Source organism: Manacus vitellinus, unplaced genomic scaffold (assembly GCF_001715985.3).
Source record: "Manacus vitellinus isolate BGI_N305 unplaced genomic scaffold, ASM171598v3 scaffold_43_pilon, whole genome shotgun sequence".
Lineage (NCBI taxonomy): Eukaryota > Metazoa > Chordata > Aves > Passeriformes > Pipridae > Manacus > Manacus vitellinus.
This window is the reverse complement of record NW_021940560.1, coordinates 1,592,639-1,620,315: the sequence shown is the minus strand read 5'-3', so window position 1 is coordinate 1,620,315 and position 27,677 is coordinate 1,592,639. Positions and strand designations below refer to the sequence as shown.

Sequence of the window (27,677 nt, the reverse complement as noted above, 5' to 3'; positions counted from 1 at the left end):
AAGCAGTGCTCACTGTGCCACTGCTGAAATATTCTCTCTTACCTTATTTATCAGTTCTTGGGCAGTCTTAACTTTCTTGTGTTCCACTGAATCCAGAGGGATCCAACCAATGCCACGGAGCCATTCCAAGTCGGATTTGTAAACGTTCTGAGTCATAAAGACAACGGAAAAGGAAGGAAATTATTTAATTCAGGATGAATTATGCACTATGCTAAGTGGGAATGGCCCAGTGTGTCTGTAGCATCACTCACATCGCTCTGCAGGTCGTAGGCCTGCCGTGCGTGGATGATGTCGTTCTGGTCAGGAAGACACGTCCACTGGTGCAGGCGTTGGCGATAGTCAACATCACTGACCAAGTTCTGACCTTCCTTTGCTGCCACAACTGCCATGGCATCTGCAGGGATGTGGATTTTGGACTTGGTTTTGTTGTAGTCGGATTTGTACAGGCGGTCGTTCTGGATCTCGCCCGCGTGCTCGTACCACACCAGCTTGGGGTCATCCCTCATCTTGGCAACGCCAACGTAGTGACCTCTCTGCTTCACATACTCAGCTTTGTATTTCAGCTGATGGAAGAGGGCAGAAATAGGGATAAATCATCATTGGTCATGCCCAGTCTGGTTCTAACCTGGGAACAGCTACACAAAGAGCAGATGAGACAGAGAGTTGTCCAGTGCAGCCTTAGGTTTTCAGCACATGACCAGATAAAAATATGAGGCATACAGTAATATTACTTTTTATAGGCCTCTCACTTCAAAATATAGCATTTTCTAGACTGAAATGCTACCAATTTTCAGTAATCAGTATTGTCAACACAAGAGGAAATGTTTGCTAATAAGTGCATTTAGTCTCATTTTTGTAACAAATTATTTGAGACTGTCTGAAGAGTGGATGTTTATTTAAGGTATTTACATCACACTATTTTGATAAAATGTATATTCCAAAAAAGAATCATGTAATAATTTTAATATCCATTATGCACAAGTTGAAAATGTAAAGTGTGTACCTGCTTACAGGTTTTCAAGGAGAAAGCCTCCATAGTAAGCCAAAAAAAGTGAAATCAGAGCCATATATTAGAATCATAATATCACTTCAATTTTTTAACATTTATAAAATATGAAAGTCCACCTCAGTTGATTTTGAAAGGACTGTTTCTGGAGAGAATGAATGTGGAAGGGTCAGTCTGACCTTCCAGCACTGATAGCACCAAAACCCATTATCAGCAAGATGGCTGAATTCTTTGGAGGACAGTGGTTCATGAAAAGTCTGGATGTTACCCCAGATTGAAAGCTTTCTAAGTCTGTTGTATTTCCAAGGCCTTTAACATTTCAGGCTTCCAAGCACTTGTTTTCCTAAGGAGAAAAATCATTACCTCACTCTGGACATCGCTCGAGTGCTTGGCATGAGAGATCTGAATCGTGTCAGGAGGTAACAGGTACCCAGTGGCTTTTTCTTTCTCCCAACTTTCCTTATATAAACTCTGTGGAAAATAAAAGTGAGGAGGAATTCAACACTACTATATTGATAACTATCACAGTGTGTGTATGTGTGTATATATATATATATATACATATATATATATATGTATTTCTAGGCCAGGTTGGACAGGGCTTGGAGCAACCTGGTCTATTGGAATGTGTCCTTGCCCATGGCAGGGGGTGGAAAAAGATGAGCTTTAAGGTCCCTTCCAACCCAAACCATTCTATATGTGTGACCTATATTAAAGTATAACAATAACAAATCCTTCCTTTGGGTTGTTCTTAATAAAGTAGATTTTCTAAATACCATAAAAGAGTTATTAATGTGAGTGGAAACTGTCAAGGAGGGATCATGTACCTGATTTAGAATCCTGGCTGCCTCCCGGGCCATATCCAGCTGTGGTGTATCTGTCAGGGTATAATTGGACTTGGCCTCATTCCAGGCTTTGTGGTATTTAATCTAGAACAGAGAAAGACACAACTGCCTTGTAGCACCACCACAGACTTTGGAAAACACATAATTTATGCACGAAATACTGTACAAAGCCCTGAATTTGCAGGGTTATTAGACAAAACACATTAAGTACAGAGTCCTAGAAGTCAAACGTAGCCCAGACCCCTGGGAGCAAACTCACATCACTGAGAATCTCCCCACTGTTCTTCGCTGTGACATAATCAACCCTGTCGGCCACCGCGGTGAAGGGAAGAGTTTCAGCCTTTGTGCGGTACTTTTTCTGTGCAAGAGGAAAGAAAGGAAAGAACAGTCACATCCCCCTGGAATATTTCCTGGTTAACACAGCAATTCTGAATACAGGCTCAAGACAAGGAGGTTTACGTGGAAGTAAAACTCTCCATGCACAATGAATGTTGTGCAAATACTACAGTTGTCTTTTTCATTAGAAACAAACCAATGTATTTAACCATTTAAAATACTTTGGATGACTAATACCCTGAAGAAAATTGTAGTATTGAAAGCCATTTTGTTACCTCACTCAAGAGATCTCCAGCATATTTGACGTGCTTGACTTCAAGGGAATCATTTGGCAGCCATCCAATGCCCCGCAGCCATTCCAAATCAGCTTTATAAACAGCCTGGGAAAACAAAATAGGGTCCCTGCTGTTAGCTACAGCTCCAGCAAGATCCATAAATAATGGCTCTTACTTCCAGTGGCTAAAAGGAGAGCAATAATTCCAACATGAGCACTGTATCTGAATTTATCACCCTTTAAACTTGGCAAAACGTAAGTGGTATATATTTTGTACTCCTAACAGAGAGCAAAGCCAATTCTCTGAGTTCAGCAGGTTCCCACTATTTATTGCTGAAGCAAAAAAAAGAAGAGACAACTTATTACTGCATTAAGGGATGTTTTCATGGTATCTTACATCACTCTGGAGGTCATAGGCCTGCCTGGCATGGATGACATCGTTCTGGTCCGGGAGGCAGATCCACTGGTGCAGGTATGTCCGGTAATCGGCGTCACTGACCAGAGTCTGCCCGTGCTTGGCTGCCACGATGGACATCATATCCGCTGGGAGGTGGCACTGGGTCCTCAGCTTGGCAAAGTACTTCTTGTACTCTCGTTCGCTCTGAACTTTGGCTACATCAAGGGCAAACTGGATTTTCGAGTCTCCTTTGGCGTTCGGAACTCCAACATAATGTCCCTTCTGCTTCTCGTGCTCCAGTTTGTATTTGTACTGGGGACAGAGCACAGGTCACCATTATAACAGGTATCATGAATAGTTCTTAGAGCACGTGAAGATCCAGATGTCTCTTGGCACTTACATCACTGGCAATCTCTCTGGAAGCCTTGGCTGTCTTGATGGGGATTGCGTCCGCTCTCAAATCGTAGCTCGACTTCAGCTCATCCCAAGCTCCTTTATACATTTTCTGAAGAGACAGAAAAATGCCACACATATGCTGAATGCTCTGCCATTTGCCATTAAAGAAACACAGAGTTCCTGCCACCTGTGTGCTGAAATACCAATGAATTTTTTTGTGCATGACTCCTGCTCCCAGACATAAATTGTGCTGCAAGTCTCACTGCCTTTAAAACATGCACAGGGCCTGCACCACCAGTTTTGCAACCCATAAAGCACAGAAGGGTGTTTGTAAAAGCTTAGAAAATATTTATATGCCTTGGGCTCACATCTATTTCAATAAAATATTACCTGAATGGTGCATCATAATAATAATTTTTAAACAGTTTTATGCAAGAATTTATTTTAAAATATCTAAATACTTGAAGGGAATGTTGCAAGTCCTGTATGAGGACAGACTTCAATGAGACTTGCATGACTTAATCTTCAGCTTTGGAAGCAACATCTTAGAATGATATATTCACAGGACACACACACTATTTTAGAGAAATGTAGAGAATAGTAGAATGTAATAGAAATAATGTAGAAAGTAGAAAACAATGACAAGCATACCTGGCTATAATTAACAGCATTAGCCCTGGCTAGGTTGATTTCAGGTGTGTCTGGCATAATATGGATCATGGTCTTGTCCTTTTCCCAGGCTTCTTTGTATTTTGGCTGTTAAAACAGTTCATTTTATATTATAATGATGGAATTTCACTTGTCAACAGCATAAAATCCCACAAATCTCTGCTGAATTATCATCTCTAAAGAATAAAAAGCTTGGAAAAGCATTGAACTTAAAATGCCACTGATTGATTCTATATTTTAGCAGCGAGATTTCTCCCTTTAAGAACTCAAGGAGGTCGTTACATACGATGCTGAGCTGCTCAGCGTTTGTTTTAGCAAGGACAACGTCTGGGGAATCCACCACACTGGTGAACTTGACGCTGTTGATGGGTGTCCGGTACACGTTGTCACTCAGGAGATCCTGGGCATTCTTCACTCTCTTAATCTCTGGAGACTCGTTGGGCAACCAGCCAATTCCACGGAGCCACTCCAGGTCTGCCTTATACACAGCCTAAAGGAGACATGGAAAAGAAAAACCTTGTGTTTAAAATTACTGTCTTCATTATTTTAAATTATAGAAAGCAGTATATGTTTCATATCTAGCTAGAGATAGATCAATCCTTTTTACACACAAGAGATGTCCACTGTAATAAGTAAACTTAAATCTGGGAACCAGGTTTTAAGTAGTTCCTTTCTTAAACAACACCTTCTAAACCTTGTGGAGTTAAATAGAGGGGAAACAACTGAAATGAATTGCTGCTAATGGTTATGAATATTAAGATTTTAAAAGACTCCTCATTTCAACAGTATACAAGTCCAAACAAAAAAACAAGATGCCCACCAGGAAATTTGGCAAGGAAAAAAGCAAGGAACATGAATCTCACCTCAAAGCTCAGAATTGGAATAGTGGAACAGTGACTGAGGTTGACTGGTAAGCAGCAAAGCCAAGTCAGGAAATCAACTGCACTGACCCCTCCTGCTCAATCAGCCACTAAAACATTTCACCTGTACCTTACACTGATTTTTTCCAATTATATTTATTTCCAGCTGACTCAAATAAACAGGAGTAACAAAAGCTACCTGATTTCAGGCAGCAAATAGCTTTTACTCCTAAGCCCCATCAAAGCAAGAGAGACAAATCCATCATCCTCTCCAGATCATACCACTCCAAAAGGACATGTAACCCAGCAGATACCGACTAAAGTTTTATGAAATTTAGAGGAAAAATGAAGGCTTTTTAAAGGTGAAAAAGAGTAGATTGGAAAAAATTTAAGAAAACAGTCTAAAGATAAATCTGTTGTAACGGTATAATATCAAACCATCAAGATTGCAATATATTAAATAGCAAGAGTAGCAACCACCACCCCTCTAGAGACACTCACGTCGCTCTGCAGGTCGTAGGCCTGTCGTGCATGGATCACGTCGTTCTGGTCAGGAAGACACGTCCACTGGTGCAGGTACTGCTTGTAGTTAATGTCACTGACCAGTGTCTGGCACTCTTTGGCTGCCTGCACTGACAGGGCATCCATGGGAATGTGGATCTGGGTCTTGGAATCGTGGTAGCCCTTCTTGTAGAGGCGGTCGTTCTGCAGCGCCATGGCCCGCGCGGCCAGCGCCAGCTTGGGGTCGTCCTTGGCACTGGGGAGCCCGATGTAGTGCCCCTTCTGCTTCTCGTGGGTCTCTTTGTACTTGTACTAGAAGTGCAGAGGTAACACAAGCAGTCACTCATTGCTCACCTGGACAGACCACCAAACAAAAGGGTTTGCAGCTTCCCAAGCTCTCGGCCCCTCGAACTGAACCTCACTCAGTTCTGCTGAGCTGGACACAGAGACAGACACCACCCCCACATTAGGAGAGGACTGTACCTCACTGCAAATGTCCCTGGAGGCCTTGGCTTGTTTGATGGGAATGGCATCAGCTCTTAGGTCATAGCTCTTTGCCTTGGCCTCATCCCAGGCCTTCTGATAATGTTTCTGCAAAGGAAATGAATCACCTTTGTCAAACACAATGAAGTCTCTTTGGTACAAATTCCTTCCCTCAAAACCTACTTCCCTGGGAATTACCCTGTTTGCCCCCTGTAACTGGCAGGGTTACAATAATGATCCTGGCAAGTGTCTTAAGAGAAAACTCAAGACTTAAAGCAGGTGCCAGATCCAAAACACAAAGAGGCAGCAGGAATATTCCTGAGAACATCTCACTGTGTCACCTCTAAGAGACCAGCCCTGAATTGTGCATGACCCAGAGGCTCTGCTCACACACACCTGACTGCAGGGTCACAAAAACATCTGTTCTACTGACAAAATAGATCTAGACTGTCCTTAAGTTCTCAAGTCTCCTGGCAGCTGCCAGGGACTTCTTTCTTTCACAGCTTTTTAGTCCTATCAAAAAAGTGAGTGTAGGCAGAGAGGCTCAGTCCATTTTTGAGACTGAGCAGAAACCAAAGTGCTAGAGACACCCAACTTGTCCAGGACACCAAGCCCAAGAACATGAGGGCTCCTTCTTTGTGGCATCTCAGTCCACAGAAGCTTGGTCAGCCCTTCTGGCAACTCTGTCATAAGCACAAGTGGGTAAATGAAGGATTTTTTATTTTTAACATCTGTGAAAATTCAGAAACCAAATGCTATTGCGACTCAGACTATAAGAAACTCAGAAAAAAACAGTAGTCAAAGCACAAGCAAGACAAAAACAGGGGAAGTGAAATGTCTTTTGCCTAATCCAGTCATATCAGGTGCTTTTGAAAAACATTTAATGCTATCAACAGCAAGACAGGCTGGGAGGAAACACATGTTCCAGGCAAAGCCCCTGTCAAAACCTGCTGGAAATGCAAAATAGGAAATGTTTCCAGCTGTACAAAATCTCCAGTGTGTAAATCCCATAAAACTAGTGGGTGAAACTACACAAGTCTGCAAAACCTGTCAGGGTTGAGGAGTCTGCAAACTCCAAAAACTCTTCCATGGAGAATTTGCTTTGAACTTTGGAGTTTGCTCACAAACTCACAACCTCTCAGCCTAAAGAGCCCCTGAACGTAATTTCTTGTTTACAAGCACATTAGAAGACGGTGTTTGTGCACCACTATTTACAGCAAAACCTAAAAGACACAGGCCGAAAACCAGAAGAACAATTGTCATTGTTAACTTTCTAACTCTTCACAAGCATTTCATTTAATTCTCTTACATTGCTGATGTTGAGAGCGTTGACTTTGGACTGCAGCATTACAGGAGTGTCAGAAGGTAGAGAGATCTGTGTCTTGTCTTTATCCCAGGCCTCACGATACAGACGCTGAGGAGAAAGGAAGAAAAATGGCACTTCACCGTGGGGGTTAAAACACCAACGGGAATTCTTGGGTAATTCCAGTGACTAATTTCCAGTTCTACTGCCCACCACAAAGAGAAGAAATGCCACCTCAGAAGTGAAAGGGAGGTGCAAGGTGAGCTTACATCACTGAGCTGCATGGCGTTGGTCTTGGCCAGGACAACGTCAGGGGAGTCAGTGATGCTGGTGAACTTGAGCTGCTCGGGCCGCGTGCGGTACAACCGGTCATTGAGGAGCTCCTGGGCCTTCTTGGCTTTCACCACATCCACAGACCCTTCTGTGAGCCAGCCAATGCCTCTCAACCATTCCAGGTCAGACTTGTACACGTGCTGCAAACAAACCAAGGGTTACTGGCATTGCACAGACAACTCTTTATGCCCAGAAGGGTTCTGGATTCTCCATCCCTGGAGATGTTCAAAACCAGTGTGGATGAAGCTCTGAGTAACCTGTTCTACTGGAAGGTGTCCCTGACCTTGGGGGCTGGAATGAGATGATCTTTAAGGTCCCTTCCAACCCAAACCATTCTGGAATTCTGTGGTTCCAACTCTTTATGCAGAGACTTCACATAAAGCTTTCCCCAGATTTCTTCTCACATAGTTACACAACAAACAGTCAATGACACTGTGATGTATCAGGTGCTTTCCACACACAGCAAAACCCCTGATTTTCACAGCAACAAAGATACTTTTAAGACACTTACTATGTGCAAACCAGGGGCATAATCTGCAAGCAGGCTGCGAACAAACATTCTATAACAGCCCAAAGAAACACGGCCTCTTTATGAACCACCCAGAATATTTTTGGCCCCCAGGCAGAAAGCACTGCTGATTTGGAAAGGACAAAATAAACACAGCAGGACAGAGTGTAGGCTTATGAATGTGCATTTGATTGGATATTTGGCCAGTCACTATCAAACAGAGCCACAGACATAAAGCTTTCCCAAAGTTATTCCCACTCACGTCGCTCTGCAGGTCGTAGGCCTGTCGTGCGTGGATCACGTCGTTCTGGTCAGGAAGACACGTCCACTGGTGCAGGTACTGCTTGTAGTTAATGTCACTGACCAGTGTCTGGCACTCCTTGGCTGCCTGCACTGACAGGGCATCCATGGGAATGTGGATCTGGGTCTTGGAATCGTGGTAGCCCTTCTTGTAGAGGCGGTCGTTCTGCAGCGCCATGGCCCGCGCGGCCAGCGCCAGCTTGGGGTCGTCCTTGGCACTGGGGAGCCCGATGTAGTGCCCCTTCTGCTTCTCATGGGCTTGTTTGTATTTGTACTAAGAAACACAAAAAGAAGTATTAGCAGAAGCTGGGGCGAATGTCCCATAATTTCATATCACTGCTGATCACAAAGATACATATTCCTGTTTTCCAGGTAACTGAAAATGCATGAGGAAGAGCGTACGTCACTCGCGATATCTCTCGATGCCTTGGCACTTTGGATTGGAATTGCATCTGCTCTCATGTCATAACCCTTCTTCTTGGCCTCTTCCCAGGCTTGTACATAAAGTTTCTACACAAGAGAAGACAGAAAATGGCTTATCAATATTTAACAAGGGGTTTCTACATTCCATAATTTTTTCCTCAAAATTTTCATCAATGTGTAATTCTTTATAGTTAAAGAAATGCTTCCTTAATTCTGAATTTCCCTTAGCTTAGTAAATGTGTAAATGTTCTTACCTTGCTGACGTTGGCTGCGTTGGCCCTGGCTAACAGAATATCTGGTGTGTCAGGCATGACATGGATGGTTTTTTTGTCTGCATCCCAGGCTTCTGTGTACAAACGCTACGAGAGAGGAAAACAGTCCTTTAGAAACATTCCTTTATGTGTGTTGTGATGGAAACACCACGGATTTGAAAGCAGCAGTGATAAAAAATATATCCATGATAGAAAAGTAACCTTGAAGGAGAACTATATATAGATATATAACCAAACTAATACATTTGTCCAAATAAATTATTTTACAGACTGCTGTGGGTAGTTCAAGCAATAAAATACCCTGATTCAGCAAAGGTTCTGACTGAACAGCTCAAGAAAGAAATTTTGTCCTTATTTCTCAGGCTAAGTTGGTGCAGCAGTTGGTTGATTTTGAATTGCTGAGAAACTGCTGTAAGAGGAAAACTGTATTCATTATTCTGCTGTGTCTGTATAAGTTGTTTGATTCTGTTCCTTAAAAAGGAGCAGGAGGAGGTACTTGGTGATTTTATCCTCCAGCTCTGAGATATATTGCAGAAACTTCACTTCCAGAGAACATCAGCTGTTTCCTCATAACTTGTTCATCATTCAGCAGCACTGTTAAAAAATAAGTGATTTAGGTGACTTCTTTCTGTACATTTTTACCGAGTGCTCAGTTCAGACAAAGAGTCCTAAATTAAGAGCTTTCCTGTACAATGGCTGAATTTGGACTTTCATTTTAAGTCCACAGCAAAAGTCTTCAGTCTTACTTTGTATGTTGTATTTCTCACCTCATGAACAAGTTCTATCAGCTGGTAATACTGGTGATTTTGACAAGAAAAAAACAAAAAACATCTCACCTTGTTCATTATCTCAGCATTTTGCTTGGCTAAGACCATGGGCAAGGAGTCTGTCACACTGGTAAATTTGATTTTGTCTGCAGGTTGACGGTACTTCCTGTCACTCAGGATTTCTCCAGCTCTCTTGGCTTTCTCCACTTCCAAGGAACCAATAGGAACCCATCCAATACCTCGTAGCCATTGCAGGTCTGATTTATAAACAGCCTGAAAAGATTTGAAAGTCCGTTATATAGGTGCAAATGTGATTCAGAATTAAAATAACTATAAATAAGCACATCTTAGTCAATATGAACAACTGTGTGTGTTTCTGGTAGCAGGATATGGTTTTGAAAACACTTGTTATTTTTGAAGATGAAGCAAAATAACAAAAAGAATGGAGTTATTGGAGCACACCACAAACATCAGAGTTACTCATAAATTACACTTCAGGTTAAGGACTGAGGAATACAATTAATCATAAATTTTGATGAAATAAAATTACACCTCAGGTTAAGAACAAAGGAAATACAATTAAACATAAATGTGATGGTGTAATGAACATTTCACCTCCACCAACAAATCTGATGAAGCAACTAAGGCATATAATGTATATTTGAAAAATTAAGAGTTTAGAAGACCCTGTATCTTTAATTATTATCACAAATGTGAGGATTTGCTCACATCACTCTGCAGGTCATAGGCTTCCCTGGCGTGGATCACGTCGTTCTGGTCGGGCAGGCAGATCCACTGGTGCAGGTAGTGCCGGTAGTCGATGTCGCTCACCAACACTTGGCATTTCTTGGCCAACACAATCCCCAGCATGTCCACAGGGCTGCTGAAGTTTGTCTTGGTCTTCTCAAAGTCCTTCTTGTACTCCCTGTCACTCTGGATCTTGGCCACGTGCATCGACCACACCATCTTGGGGTCGTCCTCGATGTTGCGGGCCCCGATGTGGTGGCCCAGCTGCTTCCGATACCCTTCCTTGTACTTGTACTGAAATACAGAACGAAAAATGTATATATATAAAATTTTAACACAAGCCATTTAAATACCAATCTTGATAGAAAAACAAGGAGCATAAGAATCTGTTATCCTCTGTCTCTTAGTGATGTTGCCTCATCCTCAATGCAAAACCTGTCCTAGTCATTGCATATATTTTTTCCTGGCTCCATACTGAGACATTTTGAATGTGAGTATGGCACTTTTACAGAATATATTTTTCCACTGGAAAAAAACAAGCATTTGAACTTCTAGAATTGATTTACTAATATGTCTCTTTTGGGGAGAGATTTTAAAGTATTTCCTATTCTGAATCAGGAGTTACCTTGACTAACTCTAGCGTAGACATCTTTTTGATTATCCTACTTAAACATCCATGGACATAAATGGAACTATTACAGGGGACATATAGATAATCCTCACATTATCCTATTTATTTATTACAGTGATATAAACCTCCTGCATAAAATATTGGCTACCCCTTCTTTTCATGCACCGAAGGCATGGGGTAGAATCACTATGAAAATAGACTTCAATATTAGTTATTCCATGAAGTATGACATTAACAGACAACAGAACAAACATTCTGATCCTTTTCCATTCCCAAATCCATCTGGAAATAACAAAACCTACTTACATCACTGGCAATCTCTCTGGAGGCTTTGGCAGATTGAATGGGAATGGCATCAAAACGCAGATCATAGCCCTTCTTCTTCGATTCCTCCAAGGCCAATTTATACATTTTCTGTGAGAAAAAAAACCACATTTTAGTTCCTAAAGCAAAATTATGCTTCAGTTAAGCACAACTCTGTAACAGAACAAATGAAGTCCCTAAACAATACTGTTAATCTTCAGGCCATTTCGATATTGTTCTCTAGAAAACAAAAAAATGCAGATTTCAGAGACTTTGTAATTATATTGGAGACCCTTGGAAAATGGAAAGCATGTAGGGAAGGCAAAGAAAGGAACATTTAAAAAGTTAAATTATTTATTTCACAACTTGCTATATAAATGATTTCTCATTTATGGTAGAAAATATCTTTTAAAAGCCCAATTAGATACCCAGGAGAAAAATTCCAGTGAAAGAAGAAATCTGATTTCAGCACTGGAACTGGCAATTTCTGACACTGAACAACTTGACAATAGTATTCTACTATTGATTGAAAGTCTAAGATGACAAGACTGTACTTGCCAGAAACCCTTTAGTTGTCTCACCCCCTCAGTTTCCCTCACCTCACTGTAGTTCACTCGGTTTTGTTTGGCCAGCAGGATTTCTGGGGTGTCAGGCATGACATGAATCGAGGTCTTGTCTTTATCCCAGGCTTCAGTGTATAAACGCTGAGGAAGAAAACAGGAAGAGATTAATATTGCATTCTAAACTGGGTAATATCTCAGAAATCAAGGAAAAACATAGAGCATATTAATTAAAATTAGAGGAACTTCCCTAGTGTAAGGTGTCCCTGCCCATAGCAGGGAGTTGGAACAAAATGATCTTTAAGGTCTGTTCTAACCAAACCATTCTGTGATACTCTGAAATACAGCAGGGATACAGAGTTCTGTGTTTAGTCAGGTAGAGATAACATTAACTAAAGGAGAATTTATCTGAGGGAATTCAACACTTGGGAAACTGGAATCAGGACTCACCTTGTTCATGGTGTCCGCGTTCTGCTTGGCCAACACCATCGGCAGGGAGTCTGGGATGCTGGTGAACTTGATGGTGTCCGGGTGCTGACGGTAGATTTTGTCACTCAGGATCTCCCCAGCCCTCTTGGCCTTCTCCACTTCCAAGGAACCAATGGGCACCCAACCAATGCCCCGCAGCCACTGCAGGTCTGATTTGTAAACAGCCTGAAAAGATTTGAAAGCCTGTTATATAGGGGCAAGTGTGATCAAATATTAAAAGGATTATAAATAAGCACATCCCAGACTATGAGAGCAATTGCACGTTTCCCCATAGTAGCAGGATGTGGTTTTGTAAATACTTGTTATTTTTGAAGATGAAGCAAAATAATAATTAAATAACAAAAGGAGCAGAGTTATTGGAGCACACCACAAATATCAGAATTACTCACAAATTACACCTCAGGTTAAGGACTGAGGAAAATGGGATAAAACATAATTTTGATGAAATAAAATTATGCCTGAGGTTAACAACAAAGGAAATACAATTAAACATAAATTTGATGATGTAATGAACACTTCACCTCCTCCAACAAATCTGATGAAGCGACTAAGGCATATAATGTATATTTTAAAATTAAGAGTGTAGAAGACCTTGCATCTCTAATTATGTGTTACAAATGTAAGGATTTGCTCACATCACTCTGCAGGTCATAGGCTTCCCTGGCGTGGATCACGTCGTTCTGGTCGGGCAGGCAGATCCACTGGTGCAGGTAGCGCCGGTAGTCGATGTCGCTCACCAGCCCCTGGCATTTCTTGGCCAACACGATCTCCAGCATGTCCACAGGGCTGCTGAAGTTTGTCTTGGTCTTCTCAAAGGCTTTCTTGTACTCCCTGTCACTCTGGATCTTGGCCACGTGCATCGACCACACCATCTTGGGGTCGTCCTCGATGTTGCGGGCCCCGATGTGGTGGCCCAGCTGCTTCCGATACCCTTCCTTGTACTTGTACTGAAACAAAGGATATTCAGAGTCACTTGGTGTACTGGTAAGTTAATAAATAATTCAAACAGTTTAAAATATTCCTTAGTATTTTGTTGCAATAAAAATATTATTCAGCTCTTTCTACTATTGGATTGATCTTCACAGAAAAGGCACTTTTATCAGATATAGTTATCCCACATTTTTTATATACCTATATCACAGGTTCAATTCACTAAACTTGTAACACCACATTCCAATAAGTTTGATATTCCTCATTCTTTTATTGTTAGGACTAAATTATAAGTATTAACTTATTTTAAAACCTTTGTACAAAACACCTGAATGAAGATGATATGAGTTGGTCTAAATACAATATCTAATGTGATACAATATCAATCATGACAGAAAAAGAAAGAGCATAAAAATCTGTTTTTCTCCCTCTCTTAGTCATGTTGCCTCATCCCAGAAGCAAAACCTGTCCTAGCCATTACATAGTTTTACCCCTGTTTTTGTGTTCAGACATCTTGAATGTGACACTTAAACAGAAGTATTTTTTGAATCAGAAATTAATTTGACAAACCCTAGCACTGTCTCGAATGCCTTTTTGATCTTCCTATTTGAACATCCATGGAGATCGTGGAACTATTGCAGGGGGCATATAAATAATCCTCATTTTATTCCATCTATTTATTTCAGTGATATAAACCTCATGCATAAAGATACTGGCTACCCACTCCTTTTATGTACTAATTCCTTTCATGCACTAAGGGCATGTGGTAGAATCTGGGATTTAATTCTATCTATTCTATCATGTAAAGTAGGACATGAACAAAGAAAGGAACCAACACTCTAATTCTTTTTTGATATTCCAAATGCATAAAAATACCCCTGCTTACATCACTGGCAATCTCTCTGGAGGCTTTGGCAGATTGAATGGGAATGGCATCAAAACGCAGATCATAGCCCTTCTTCTTCGATTCCTCCAAGGCCAGTTTGTACATTTTCTGAGAGAAAAACAAAATCACATTTTAGTTTCAAAAACCAAACTGCATTTCAGTTAAGCACATCTGAGTAAGAAAATTATTCAAGTCCTCAAACAATATATTTGATCTTCAGGCAACTTAAATAACTTGAATACAGCTCTATCTTCTCTAGAAAATAACAAAATGCAGATTTCAAAGGCCTTATAACATTATTGTAGACATTTGGGAAATGGAAATAATTCAAGGAAGGGAAAGAAAATATATTTATTTCCACATCTTGCTGTAGAAATGATTTCTTGATTATGGCAGGTAATATCTTTTAAAAAGCTAAATAGGTATTCAGGAGGTCAATTCTATTGAAAGAACAACTCTAATTTCAGTACTGGAACTGGTTATTTGTGAAACTAAGCAACCTGACAATATTTTTATATTAACTGAAAGTCAGAGATGACAAGATTGTACTTGCCAGAAACCCTTTAGTTGTCTCACCCCCTCAGTTTCCCTCACCTCACTGTAGTTCACTCGGTTTTGTTTGGCCAGCAGGATTTCTGGGGTGTCAGGCATGACATGAATCGAGGTCTTGTCTTTATCCCAGGCTTCAGTGTATAAACGCTGAGAGGGAAGAGAGGAAGAGGTAAATATGGCATTCCAAGAGAGGGTAATATTTCAAGAATCAGGGAAAACATGGAGCATAGCAGGTAAAAATATAGGAAATATAACATGGATAAATGGGTAGGTAATTAGGCAGAGATAACAGCAACAAAGGGAGAATTTATCTGAGGGAATGTAACAACACTTAGGAAATGGTCACATTGACTGAGGAGAATGAATAAACCACTTCAGCATTGCTTGGGCCCAGTACAGCTCTAGTCCTGTCCCTGGGGTTTAGGCATAGGCTGCTGATGTCACCTAATCCAACCAGGACTCACCTTGTTCATGGTGTCCGCGTTCTGCTTGGCCAACACCATCGGCAGGGAGTCTGGGATGCTGGTGAACTTGATGGTGTCCGGGTGCTGACGGTAGATTTTGTCACTCAGGATCTCCCCAGCCTTCTTGGCCTTCTCCACTTCCAAGGAACCAATGGGCACCCAACCAATGCCCCGCAGCCACTGCAGGTCTGATTTGTAAACAGCCTGAAAAGATTTGAAAGCCTGTTATATAGATGCAAGTGTGATCAAATATTAAAAGAATTATAAATAAGCACATCCCAGACTATGAGAGCAATTGCACGTTTCCCTATAGTAGCAGGATATGGTTTTGAAAACACGTGTTATTTTTGAAGATGAAGTAAAATAATGATTAAATAACAAAAAAGAGCAGAATTATTGGAGCACATCACAAATACCAGAGTTACACACGAATTACACCTCATGTTAAGGATTGAGGAAAATGGGATAAAACATAATTTTGATGAAATAAAATTATGCCTGAGGTTAACAACAAAGGCAATACAATTAAACATAAATGTGATGGTATAATGAACATTCCACCTTCACCAACAAATCTGATGAAGTGACTCAGGCATATAATGTATATTTGAAAAATTAGTGTAGAAGACCCTGTATCTCTAATTATGTGTTACAAATGTGAGGATTTGCTCACATCACTCTGCAGGTCATAGGCTTCCCTGGCGTGGATCACGTCGTTCTGGTCGGGCAGGCAGATCCACTGGTGCAGGTAGTGCCGGTAGTCGATGTCGCTCACCAGCCCCTGGCACTTCTTGGCCAACACGATCTCCAGCATGTCCACAGGGCTGCTGAAGTTTGTCTTGGTCTTCTCAAAGTCCTTCTTGTACTCCCTGTCACTCTGGATCTTGGCCACGTGCATTGACCACACCATCTTGGGGTCGTCCTCGATGTTGCGGGCCCCGATGTGGTGGCCCAGCTGCTTCCGATACCCTTCCTTGTACTTGTACTGAAATACAGAACAAGATGTTGTATTTCCAGCTCACCTCTGACAACTTCCAGGTTGCAGAGCTGAGATGTCAACATACAAAGGAAGAGAAAAAGTGGATTCTTACATCACTGGCAATTTGCCTGGATGCCTTGGCCGCTTGAATGGGGATGGCATCAACTCTCAAATCGTAGCCTTTCTTCTTTGAATCTTCCATGGCCTGTCTGTATTGTTTCTAGGGAAGGAATTAAACAATGGGATTCATATAAGTTCCACATATTAAATTCTATGCAAAACAAACTGTTTGGAAGCAGATTTAAAAATTATGTTAAGATTCATTCTAACTCAGCTTTATTTAACTTTAACTCAGAGCTCCATATCAACAGTTGACACCAACTCATGTCAAAGGAAGATTTCGCTAAATACATTTGTTTATGAATTTTTCTGTTACTACTTTAAATAACATAACATTGACTACAGTTTGAGAGCTAAACTATTCTTCTATTCAAGGGGAGTAAAACCTACTTTTAAAAGCCACCTTTTACTAATGTGAGGGTTTTTTGCCAAAACTAACACTGAGATCACAGCTTTTCAGAATTGAAATCATCTTTCTGGTATTTCCAGTGTTGGAATTAATTTTGTGCCTTCCCAATGATTCAAACACTAGCAGAAATGACTCCTAAAAGTTCAGACTAATTTCCCATGGAATTCATTCTCAGTAGTGCTCACTGGTCTATGTATGCACTACTACAGATATGCAAACCATGATTTTACAGTCACGTTTTCGAGGATAAATACGGGAGTTACTTATGGAAAGTGAGGGTGTCAGCTATAAAAGGTTCACCAGAACATTCCTGGTGCAGCCATGCACAGAGCTGTTACATTTGCAGAGCTCACACACTCACCTGGCTGTAGTTTTTCTTGTTCTCTCTTGCCAGTGTGATTTCAGGAGTGTCAGGCATTATGTGGATTTGTGTCTTGTCTTTATCCCAGGCCTCAGTGTACAAACGCTGCAGGAGAAATAATATGTGTTAAAAGGGAAAAAAAACCAGTGACTACTAAGAGATCTCCTAGAACACCAGGAGAATTACAGATCTGTAGCCAAAGTCTAAAAAATCCTTATTTCTTATGCAGCCATGAGATTCTAAATTCACCCCTCTAGATACGTAAATTCCAGGTTAAAAATTAACAACCTAGAAAGGATTCTGTGAGAAAGATGTTTAGAAAAAAGGCACAGAAAGCTAATCAGACACACAGAGACCTAAACTCTAAGAACAAGGCCTGTTTGAAAGAGAAAATGAGCTGATTGACATAAATAGGATTGAGATCAGGGCCTAAGCTTATATTTTAAGTACTATGCTGAATTGTTTAAAATATGGGTACTTCAAAGACTGCCCTAAAACTGGTAATTTATTAACTTCTAGATTACAAGGTAAATTTGGTAAATTATTGGATTTATCAGAGAACTTGCTATATTTAAAATTAGATGGAAGTTAGGTAACACATTATTAGACACACAGCACAGGATTTGGAAAGCTTCCCAATTGATAACTGGGAATTAGCTCAGTAACTTGGAAGATATTATTACATTACCAACTGCTGAAAATACGTTACCTGTTGATTACCAAGAATGGAACTTACACTTGTAAAGCCTTGCTGTGCTGGAATCTGCAAATCTTAGTTCTAGTCCTGTCTCTGGGGTTTAGGCACAGGCTGCTGATGTCACCTAATCAACTCAGGACTCACCTTGTTCATGGTGTCCGCGTTCTGCTTGGCCAACACCATCGGCAGGGAGTCTGGGATGCTGGTGAACTTGATGGTGTCCGGGTGCTGACGGTAGATTTTGTCACTCAGGATCTCCCCAGCCTTCTTGGCCTTCTCCACTTCCAAGGAACCAATGGGCACCCAACCAATGCCCCGCAGCCACTGCAGGTCAGACTTGTAGACATTCTGTCACAACATATAAAGACAGCAGTTACACAATTTCCACTTTATAAGAGCTTAGTCAGCATATAAATGTTTTGAGATTGTCTACTGTGAAGGATGCTATGCAGCTTATTCTGCTGTTTGGCTGTATAGAAACCCTCATAATGGTCAACCTTCCTTACACACAAATTCATTCCCTACTCAAACTCTAATTACTTCGCTTGGAACAGGGAAAGAAAAAACACAATGTGGAAAAATACTGTATAAGAGTAGCTTCTGTACTTTATATTCCAAGGAAATTATAATTTTTAGTAATAAAAAGAGCTTATTAGTGAGTACTCACATCACTCTGCAGGTCATAGGCTTCCCTGGCGTGGATCACGTCATTCTGGTCGGGCAGGCAGATCCACTGGTGCAGGTAGCGCCGGTAGTCGATGTCGCTCACCAGCCCCTGGCACTTCTTGGCCAACACGATCCCCAGCATGTCCACGGGGCTACTGAAGTGTGTCTTGGTCTTCTCAAAGGCTTTCTTGTACTCCCTGTCACTCTGGATCTTGGCCACGTGCATCGACCACACCATCTTGGGGTCGTCCTCGATGTTACGGGCCCCGATGTGGTGGCCCAGCTGCTTCCGATACCCTTCCTTGTACTTGTACTGCAGGAAAAAAAACCATCAGTGAGTTTTAGTTTCATTTTCCTTTATGCCCCTGGCAGCCCCTGTGGCACTACTACCAGAAAATAAAGCAGCTGAAACAACAGAGATTTTGGAGTGAGAAAGTCTTGAGCCCTGTTGTGTGCCACGAGGGCTCCCGTGCACTCACATCGCTGGCGATGTCCCGGGAAGCTTTGGCAGACTTGATGGGAATGGCATCTGCCCGCAGGTCGTAGCCCTTCTTCTTCTCCTCCTCCATCGCCAGCTTGTACAGTTTCTGCAAGACACACCACCAGTGCCCTCCAACAACACTGTGCCACACACACAGCAGCCCCCCACGGGCACACTGCCCCCACACCACCCACCCACCTCGCTGAAGTTCACTTTGTTCTGCTGGGCCAGCAGGATCCCAGGCGTGTCCGGCATGATGTGGATCTTCGTCTTGTCCTTCTCCCAGGCTGACGTGTACGAGCGCTGGCAAAGGAGGACAACAGCAAATTGGAGCACACACACACACACGGCCACAAACCCAAACAGCACATCAGCTCAAGCAAACAAAACAAGGGCCCTCTGCTTTGCCCTGACTCAGGAACATCTTCTCTTGCCCCAAACCTTTCTAGTGCTTCACCCTTTTCTTTTCCACACTGCACCCCATTCCTGCTCCAAACACACAAAACACAATTTCATCTCAAACAAGGCAAGAGGGTGCAACATCCCCCTTGCAGATCCTGAACCCTGGAAGGACAGAGCCCCATGTCCTAAGAAAGGAAGATGCTCATTTACTTTAGGATGCAAACACAAAGCAATCTCACTTGGTCCATGATTTGAGAGTTGTGCTTGGCCAGAACCATGGGCATGGAGTCAGGAAGGCTCGTGAATTTGATGGTGCCCGGGTGCTGACGATACTTCTTGTCACTCAGGATCTCACTCGCCCTCTTGTTCTTCTCTGCATCCAGAGATCCAATTGGGGACCAGCCAATGCCCTTCAGCCACTGCAGGTCGGACTTGTACACGTTCTGCAAGGACAGGCAGGGACACAAACCAGCTCAGCACCTTCCTCACTCCATTCAAACACTCTTACTTCCCAAAGTAAGCCCTGCTAATCGGAACACATTCCACGGGATCAACGCACCAACCAGTCCCACAAGAGACTCCCACTAATCTCAGCTCCCAAAACCTGGCTCCCCACTCCTGCAACAGAACAGGCAGCTCTCAAGCACCCCATGAACCATCCCCCTCCAGAGTCTTTTAGTCTCTCCAGCAAAGACCTGTCCCATTTGGCAAATCACAGCTCATGGAGGCATGAGAGGAGACTTTGGTCCCATCTCCTAAGACTCTTCATTGCATTCACCACTGCACACTGCACTTGCCTTTGCACTCTGCTGGTCCTCCAAAAGCAAATATTTGACTCTGCTGCCCTTGCCCTGACACACAGACCGCTCCTCCAACAATGGAAGAGAACACAAGAGACATTTCTGGGCCAGGAAAGAAGCACTCACATCACTCTGCAGGTCATACACTGTCTTGGCATGGACGACGTCGTTCTGGTCGGGCAGGCAGATCCACTGGTGCAGGTAGCGCCGGTAGTCGATGTCGCTCACCAGCCCCTGGCACTTCTTGGCCAACACGATCCCCAGCATGTCCACAGGGCTGCTGAAGTTTGTCTTGGACTTCTCAAAGGCTTTCTTGTATTCCCTGTCACTCTGGATCTTGGCCACGTGCATCGACCACACCATCTTGGGGTCGTCCTCGATGTTGCGGGCCCCGATGTGGTGGCCCAGCTGCTTCCGATACCCTTCCTTGTACTTGTACTGCAGGAAAAGGGGCTCAGTGAGTTTCAGGACAGTTGTTCTCCCTCCTGCCATTACCCTGTAGCAGCTCCTGTGAGTGAGTGCTTCACTAGTGGAGCCCAGTAACACCACTACATGAACAGGCACCTAAGTACAGGATATCCCTACTGTGTCCTATACTTCCCTCCCATCCCACACCTATGCTGACCCCCTATAGGCACATGGAGGTCTCCACAGTGCTCAGGAATCCTGTGATTCCAGCCTGGTGTCTGTCCTAATCTGCAGGCCCACAGCCACTCAGCTTGGGAAGGGACAAGGCCCACTTTTTAAGCAAAGACTCTTGAGATCGTATGGGTGAGACCAAGCAAACAAATTTGCTGTAGTACAGAACACTGGGAAAGGAGAGCATGCTGAGTATGAATTCTTCCTTCAACTGCAGGAAGCATCACACTCACAGGCCCTGACCCTGATTGGGGACCTAAATTGCTCTGACATCTGCTGGAGTGTGTTGGGGACACATTCCTAGGAGAGGTGATGGAGTCCTGAGCACAGGAGAGGTACTACTGGACCTTTTGTCACTAACAGGGAAGAACTTATGGAGGAGGTGAAGACTGGAGGTAGCCTGGGCTGGACAATCATGCCCTGCATTTCTCAATCTTGAGGGGCAAGATTGGGAAAGGTAAAACGTAAAGCCAGTACCCTTAAACCTCAGCAAGGCAAATGTTCAGCTGGTTAAGGCACCTGGGGTCTCTTGGAAAATTGCCCTTACAGATGAAGGTATTTAAAAACATTTTTCTTGGGACACGAGAGCTCTCAATTGCAACATGCTGGAATTCCGGCAGGGGAGGGGGGAGGCCACCTTGGCTGAGACTTCTTAGCTAAACTAAAATGCAAAACCAAAACAAAATGCACTAGCAGTGGAGGAAGGGATACACATCTGGGGAGATTATAGAACTAAGGCCTGGGATTCCAGGGAAGGGATGAGGAGACCCAAGGCACAGCTGGAGCCTGCAAGGGCTCCCATGCACTCACATCACTGGCGATGTCCCGGGAAGCTTTGGCAGACTTGATGGGAATGGCATCTGCCCGCAGGTCGTAGCCCTTCTTCTTCTCCTCCTCCATCGCCAGCTTGTACAGTTTCTGCAAGACACACCACCAGTGCCCTCCAACAACACTGTGCCCCACACACAGCAGCCCCCCACGGGCACACTGCCCCCACACCACCCACCCACCTCGCTGAAGTTCACTTTGTTCTGCTGGGCCAGCAGGATCCCAGGCGTGTCCGGCATGATGTGGATCTTCGTCTTGTCCTTCTCCCAGGCTGACGTGTACGAGCGCTGGCAAAGGAGGACAACGGCAAATTGGAGCACACACACACACATGGCCACAAACCCAAACAGCACATCAGCTCAAGCAAACAAAGTAAGCGTTGCCCTGACTCAGGAACATCTTCTCTTGCCCCAAACCTCTCTAGTGCTTCACCCTTTTCTTTTCCACACTGCACCCCATTCCTGCTCCAAACACACAAAACACAATTTCATCTCAAACAAGGAACTCAAATCCCTGAGCCAAGAGGATGCCCCCCTGTGCTGGAGGAAGGCACTCTTTCCCTTCAGAATGCAAACACAAAGCAATCTCACTTGGTCCATGATTTGAGAGTTGTGCTTGGCCAGAACCATGGGCATGGAGTCAGGAAGGCTCGTGAATTTGATGGTGCCCGGGTGCTGACGATACTTCTTGTCACTCAGGATCTCACTCGCCCTCTTGTTCTTCTCTACGTCCAGAGATCCAATTGGGGACCAGCCAATGCCCTTCAGCCACTGCAGGTCGGACTTGTACACGTTCTGCAAGGACAGGCAATGACACAAACCAGCTCAGCACCTTCCTCACTCCATTCAAACACTCATCCTCCCAAAGGAAGCTCTGTTGAACAGAACACATTCCCCTGGGCTAAACCACCAAGCACCCACCAGGAAAGGGACTCCTTTAAGCTCAGTTCCTCACAACTTGGCTCCCCACTCTTTCAACAGCTTAAGTAGCTGTCACGCAATCCAGAAGCCCTTACTCTCCACCTTCTTAATATCCCTGACAAAAACCTGTCCCATTTGGCAATCTGCAGCTGGCAGTGGCATGGGAGGAGTCTCATACCTCCCCTCCTAAGTCCCTTTATACCATTCACCACTGCACACATCATTTACATTTTCCCCCTATTAGCCCTCCCAAAGCTAATATTTGACTCTGTTGCCCATCCCCTGCCTTACTGAATTCTAGTCTGTGGTTTCAACTCTGCTTCCAAAATGTTCAAGGCAAGACAGGACTTTCCTGTGACCACAAAATACTATGCCACAAAAATTTCATCCCTGAGTGTTTACGACAAGAACTCGTCACAGTGGTACTGTCAAAACACAATCTCAGTCCCTCACCATAGGCCTAGAGTTATGCTCCCCACCTGGACCCCTCCTCCAACAATGGAAGAGAGCACAAGAGACACTTCTGGCTGTCCCACAGTCACCAAAGAAGCACTCACATCACTCTGCAGGTCATACACTGTCTTGGCATGGACGACGTCGTTCTGGTCGGGCAGGCAGGTCCAGCGGTGCAGGGGGTGCCGGTAATCGGCGTCGCTCACCAGCCCCTGGCACTTCTTGGCCAACACGATCCCCAGCATGTCCACAGGGCTGCTGAAGTGTGTCTTGGACTTCTCAAAGGCTTTCTTGTACTCCCTGTCACTCTGGATCTTGGCCACGTGCATTGACCACACCATCTTGGGGTCGTCCTCGATGTTGCGGGCCCCGATGTGGTGGCCCAGCTGCTTCCGATACCCTTCCTTGTACTTGTACTGCAGGAAAAGGGGCTCAGTGAGTTTCAGGACAGTTGTTCTCCCTTCTGCCATTACCCTGTAGCAGCTCCTGTGAGCGAGTGCTTCACTAGTGGAGCCTGAAAACCACCACACTTGTTCATGAGGCAGCCTTGGCCTCATCCTGCACAGCCCTGCCTGCCCTCAGCCCCACAGCAGCTGACACACTCCACTGCACCAGGATCTCCTGCACAGTGCTCGGGAGTCTTATTTTCCCAGCCCTGTGTGTGTGCTCAGCTGCAGCCCCACAGCCACTCAGCTTAGGAAGTGACTGTGGGGCAACAGGACATGTATTCCCCCATCTCTTACTGAAATGTCAAGGCTGAGGACAGATGCAACTCATCTCCTTACAGTAAGGGAACACACTTGCAATGTAGAATCTCATATGAGAGACTAAATTCAGCTCCTGGAGAGCTGAGAGATAAAAAGATACTCTGGGGTACAGTGATGATTGACCTATAGTGACCTACCCCCAGCCCAAACAGAGAAGTCAAATGCCCTGGGCTTAAAACAAAACTTGATTTCGGTTTTCTTCTCTCATGTCAGCATGTGCTGTGTATCTGCAGCATCAGGGCTGTGCAGACTGGCAGTACTGAGAGCAGCACAACAGTTCAAACCCCAGGCTGCTGCACAAGGTGATGTTGTCCAAGGAATCCTGTTCTGGGCCATGACCATCACCTAGTTCCCACAATCACACTCTCCACAGCCTACTCACTCCCTCAAATACTGCACACCCAAAACATGCAGGGACAGCTACAGGTGGACAGTTCCCAACCAAAATATTTATGGATCAGCTGGATGGCAATAACTGGTAAGGGCTGCATTGCCTCCATTTGACTCAGCCCACAAGTCCTGGGCAACATCTGCCAACCCCAGCACCGTCCGACAGCGCGTTCCACGAGGGCTCCCGTGCACTCACATCGCTGGCGATGTCCCGGGAAGCTTTGGCAGACTTGATGGGAATGGCATCTGCCCGCAGGTCGTAGCCCTTCTTCTTCTCCTCCTCCATCGCCAGCTTGTACAGTTTCTGCAAGACACACCACCAGTGCCCTCCAACAACACTGTGCCCCACACACAGCAGCCCCCCACGGGCACACTGCCCCCACACCACCCACCCACCTCGCTGAAGTTCACTTTGTTCTGCTGGGCCAGCAGGATCCCAGGCGTGTCCGGCATGATGTGGATCTTCGTCTTGTCCTTCTCCCAGGCTGACGTGTACGAGCGCTGGCAAAGGAGGACAACGGCAAATTGGAGCACACACACACACATGGCCACAAACCCAAACAGCACATCAGCTCAAGCAAACAAAACAAGGGCCCTCTGCTTTGCCCTGACTCAGGAACATCTTCTCTTGCTCCAAACCTCTCTAGTGCTTCACCCTTTTCTTTTCCACACTGCACCCCATTCCTGCTCCAAACACACAAAACACAATTTCATCTCAAACAAGGAACTCAAATCCTTGAGGCAAGAGGGTGCAATATCCCCCCTTGCAGAATCCAGGTGCCAGAAGGGGGCCTGGGAGTGGCAGGTGCTTATTTACTTTAGGATGCAAACACAAAGCAATCTCACTTGGTCCATGATTTGAGAGTTGTGCTTGGCCAGAACCATGGGCATGGAGTCAGGAAGGCTCGTGAATTTGATGGTGCCCGGGTGCTGACGATACTTCTTGTCACTCAGGATCTCGCTCGCCCTCTTGTTCTTCTCTGCATCCAGAGATCCAATTGGGGACCAGCCAATGCCCTTCAGCCACTGCAGGTCGGACTTGTACACGTTCTGCAAGGATAGGCAAGGACACAAACCTGCTCAGCACCCTCCTCACTCCATTTCAGCACTTCTACCCAAGGAAGCTCTGCTGAACAGAACACATTCCCCATGGCCAACCCACCACCCATTAAGTGGTTATACCCATCTCCTAAGGCTCTTGATTCCATTCACCACTGCACACTGCACTTGCCTTATCCAACTCTTTGCCCTCCAAAAGCAAATATTTGAGTTTGCTGACCTTGCCCTGACACACAGACCCCTCCTCCAACAATGGAAGAGAACACAAGAGACACTTCTGGCTGTCCCACAGTCACCAAAGAAGCACTCACATCACTCTGCAGGTCATACACTGTCTTGGCATGGACGACGTCGTTCTGGTCGGGCAGGCAGATCCACTGGTGCAGGTAGTGCCGGTAATCGGCATCACTGACCAAACCCTGGCACTTCTTGGCCAACACAATCCCCAGCATGTCCACAGGGGTGCTGAAGTTTGTCTTGGTACTTCTCAAGCAGCAGCTTTCTTCAGTAGCTCCCTGTCACTCTGGATACTCATTTAAGGCCACGTGCATGGAAGAGATAACGAGATCAAAGTTCAATAAATACCCCTTACATAAAGAATCATTTACTCTTCTTCAAGCAAAATAGCCAAATCAACTCCTATTCAAACTCTTGGGGCACAAAAGCCAGAACGACAGAGACTGACTTGGAAGATTAAATAGAGGCAGCAAACACGTACAGGAGTGCAATTTTGCATTAATAACTAATAGTAACAAAAAATTATATATCTTTACGTGGCCGTAATTTTTAAACAGAAACTTGCTTTGGGTTTTTTAACTGATGCCTAGCTCAGCTGTGTAGCTGCAGCATCAGGGCTGTGCAGACTGGCAGTGCTGAGAGCAGCACAACACTGCAAAACCCCAGGCTGTTGCACGAGAAGTCTGGGCCACAAGACCAGGAGGAGCAGTGCTTTGGGCTATGGTCATCACCCAGCCCTCACAGTTACTCTTGCCCATCATCTGGGCCTTCCCACATAACACTGCACACCCAAAATATGCAGGGACAGCTACAGGTGGACAGTTCAGAATTAAACAGTTTATGCACCAGTTGGATGGCAATGACAGGTAAGGGTTGCATTGCCTCCTTTTGGCCCAGCCTTCAAACCCTGGGCAACATCTGCCAACCCCAGCACCGTCCGACAGCGTGTGCCACGAGGGCTCCCGTGCACTCACATCGCTGGCGATGTCCCGGGAAGCTTTGGCAGACTTGATGGGAATGGCATCTGCCCGCAGGTCGTAGCCCTTCTTCTTCTCCTCCTCCATCGCCAGCCTGTACAGTTTCTGCAAGACACACCACCAGTGCCCTCCAACAACACTGTGCCCCACACACAGCAGCCCCCCACGGGCACACTGCCCCCACACCACCCACCCACCTCGCTGAAGTTCACTTTGTTCTGCTGGGCCAGCAGGATCCCAGGCGTGTCCGGCATGATGTGGATCTTCGTCTTGTCCTTCTCCCAGGCTGACGTGTACGAGCGCTGGCAAAGGAGGACAACGGCAAATTGGAGCACACACACACACATGGCCACAAACCCAAACAGCACATCAGCTCAAGCAAACAAAGTAAGCGTTGCCCTGACTCAGGAACATCTTCTCTTGCCCCAAACCTCTCTAGTGCTTCACCCTTTTCTTTTCCACACTGCACCCCATTCCTGCTCCAAACACACAAAACGCAATTGCATCTCAAACAAGGAACTCAAACTCCTGAGCCAAGAGGATGCCCCCCTGTGCTGGAGGAAGGCACTCTTTCCCTTCAGAATGCAAACACAAAGTAATCTCACTTGGTCCATGATTTGAGAGTTGTGCTTGGCCAGAACCATGGGCATGGAGTCAGGAAGGCTCGTGAATTTGATGGTGCCCGGGTGCTGACGATACTTCTTGTCACTCAGGATCTCACTCGCCCTCTTGTTCTTCTCTACGTCCAGAGATCCAATTGGGGACCAGCCAATGCCCTTCAGCCACTGCAGGTCGGACTTGTACACGTTCTGCAAGGACAGGTAGGGACACAAACCAGCTCAGCACCTTCCTCACTCCATTCTAGCACTTCTCTTACCCAAGAAGCTCTGCTGAACAGAACACATTGCCCTGGGCCAACCCACCAACCAGCCACCAGGAAAGGGACTTTTGTTAAACTCAGCTTCCCACTGCTGCAACAGAACAGGCAGTTCTCAGGAAATCCACATACATTCCCTCTCCATCTTCTCAGTATCCCCAGCAAAGACCTGTCCCATTTGGCAAATTGCAGCTGGTGAAAGCATGGGAGGAGCCTTTGATTCCATCTCCTAAGACCCTTCATTCCATTCACCACTGCACACTGCACTTGTCTTTGCATTCTGCTGGTCCTCCAAAAGCAAATATTTGACTCTGCTGCCCTTGCCCTGACACATAGACCGCTCCTCCAACAATGGAAGGGAACACAAGAGACATTTCTGG

General features: G+C 44.7%; 1 protein-coding gene across 1 annotated transcript in view; it reads right to left on the bottom strand.

Annotated features, from left to right (window-relative positions):
* NEB (nebulin) overlaps positions 1-27,677 on the bottom strand; it is a 100,599-nt gene that overhangs the window by 47,451 nt on the left and 25,471 nt on the right. The window contains exons 36-77 of the mRNA XM_029962189.1: positions 27,026-27,229; positions 26,618-26,722; positions 26,418-26,525; positions 25,518-25,721; positions 24,994-25,197; positions 24,544-24,648; positions 24,344-24,451; positions 23,095-23,406; positions 22,208-22,411; positions 21,800-21,904; positions 21,600-21,707; positions 20,277-20,588; positions 19,590-19,793; positions 19,147-19,251; positions 18,947-19,054; positions 18,469-18,780; positions 17,946-18,149; positions 17,105-17,209; positions 16,327-16,434; positions 15,909-16,220; positions 15,236-15,439; positions 14,814-14,918; positions 14,220-14,327; positions 13,039-13,350; positions 12,365-12,568; positions 11,954-12,058; positions 11,358-11,465; positions 10,403-10,714; positions 9,743-9,946; positions 8,889-8,993; positions 8,614-8,721; positions 8,174-8,485; positions 4,210-4,413; positions 3,906-4,010; positions 3,259-3,363; positions 2,859-3,170; positions 2,463-2,567; positions 2,111-2,209; positions 1,834-1,935; positions 1,370-1,477; positions 252-563; positions 43-147 (exon numbers count right to left, since the gene is read on the bottom strand). Coding sequence (XP_029818049.1) covers positions 43-147; positions 252-563; positions 1,370-1,477; positions 1,834-1,935; positions 2,111-2,209; positions 2,463-2,567; positions 2,859-3,170; positions 3,259-3,363; positions 3,906-4,010; positions 4,210-4,413; positions 8,174-8,485; positions 8,614-8,721; positions 8,889-8,993; positions 9,743-9,946; positions 10,403-10,714; positions 11,358-11,465; positions 11,954-12,058; positions 12,365-12,568; positions 13,039-13,350; positions 14,220-14,327; positions 14,814-14,918; positions 15,236-15,439; positions 15,909-16,220; positions 16,327-16,434; positions 17,105-17,209; positions 17,946-18,149; positions 18,469-18,780; positions 18,947-19,054; positions 19,147-19,251; positions 19,590-19,793; positions 20,277-20,588; positions 21,600-21,707; positions 21,800-21,904; positions 22,208-22,411; positions 23,095-23,406; positions 24,344-24,451; positions 24,544-24,648; positions 24,994-25,197; positions 25,518-25,721; positions 26,418-26,525; positions 26,618-26,722; positions 27,026-27,229 — 7,281 coding nt within the window. The remainder of the gene's footprint in view (positions 1-42; positions 148-251; positions 564-1,369; positions 1,478-1,833; positions 1,936-2,110; positions 2,210-2,462; positions 2,568-2,858; positions 3,171-3,258; positions 3,364-3,905; positions 4,011-4,209; positions 4,414-8,173; positions 8,486-8,613; positions 8,722-8,888; positions 8,994-9,742; positions 9,947-10,402; positions 10,715-11,357; positions 11,466-11,953; positions 12,059-12,364; positions 12,569-13,038; positions 13,351-14,219; positions 14,328-14,813; positions 14,919-15,235; positions 15,440-15,908; positions 16,221-16,326; positions 16,435-17,104; positions 17,210-17,945; positions 18,150-18,468; positions 18,781-18,946; positions 19,055-19,146; positions 19,252-19,589; positions 19,794-20,276; positions 20,589-21,599; positions 21,708-21,799; positions 21,905-22,207; positions 22,412-23,094; positions 23,407-24,343; positions 24,452-24,543; positions 24,649-24,993; positions 25,198-25,517; positions 25,722-26,417; positions 26,526-26,617; positions 26,723-27,025; positions 27,230-27,677) is intronic.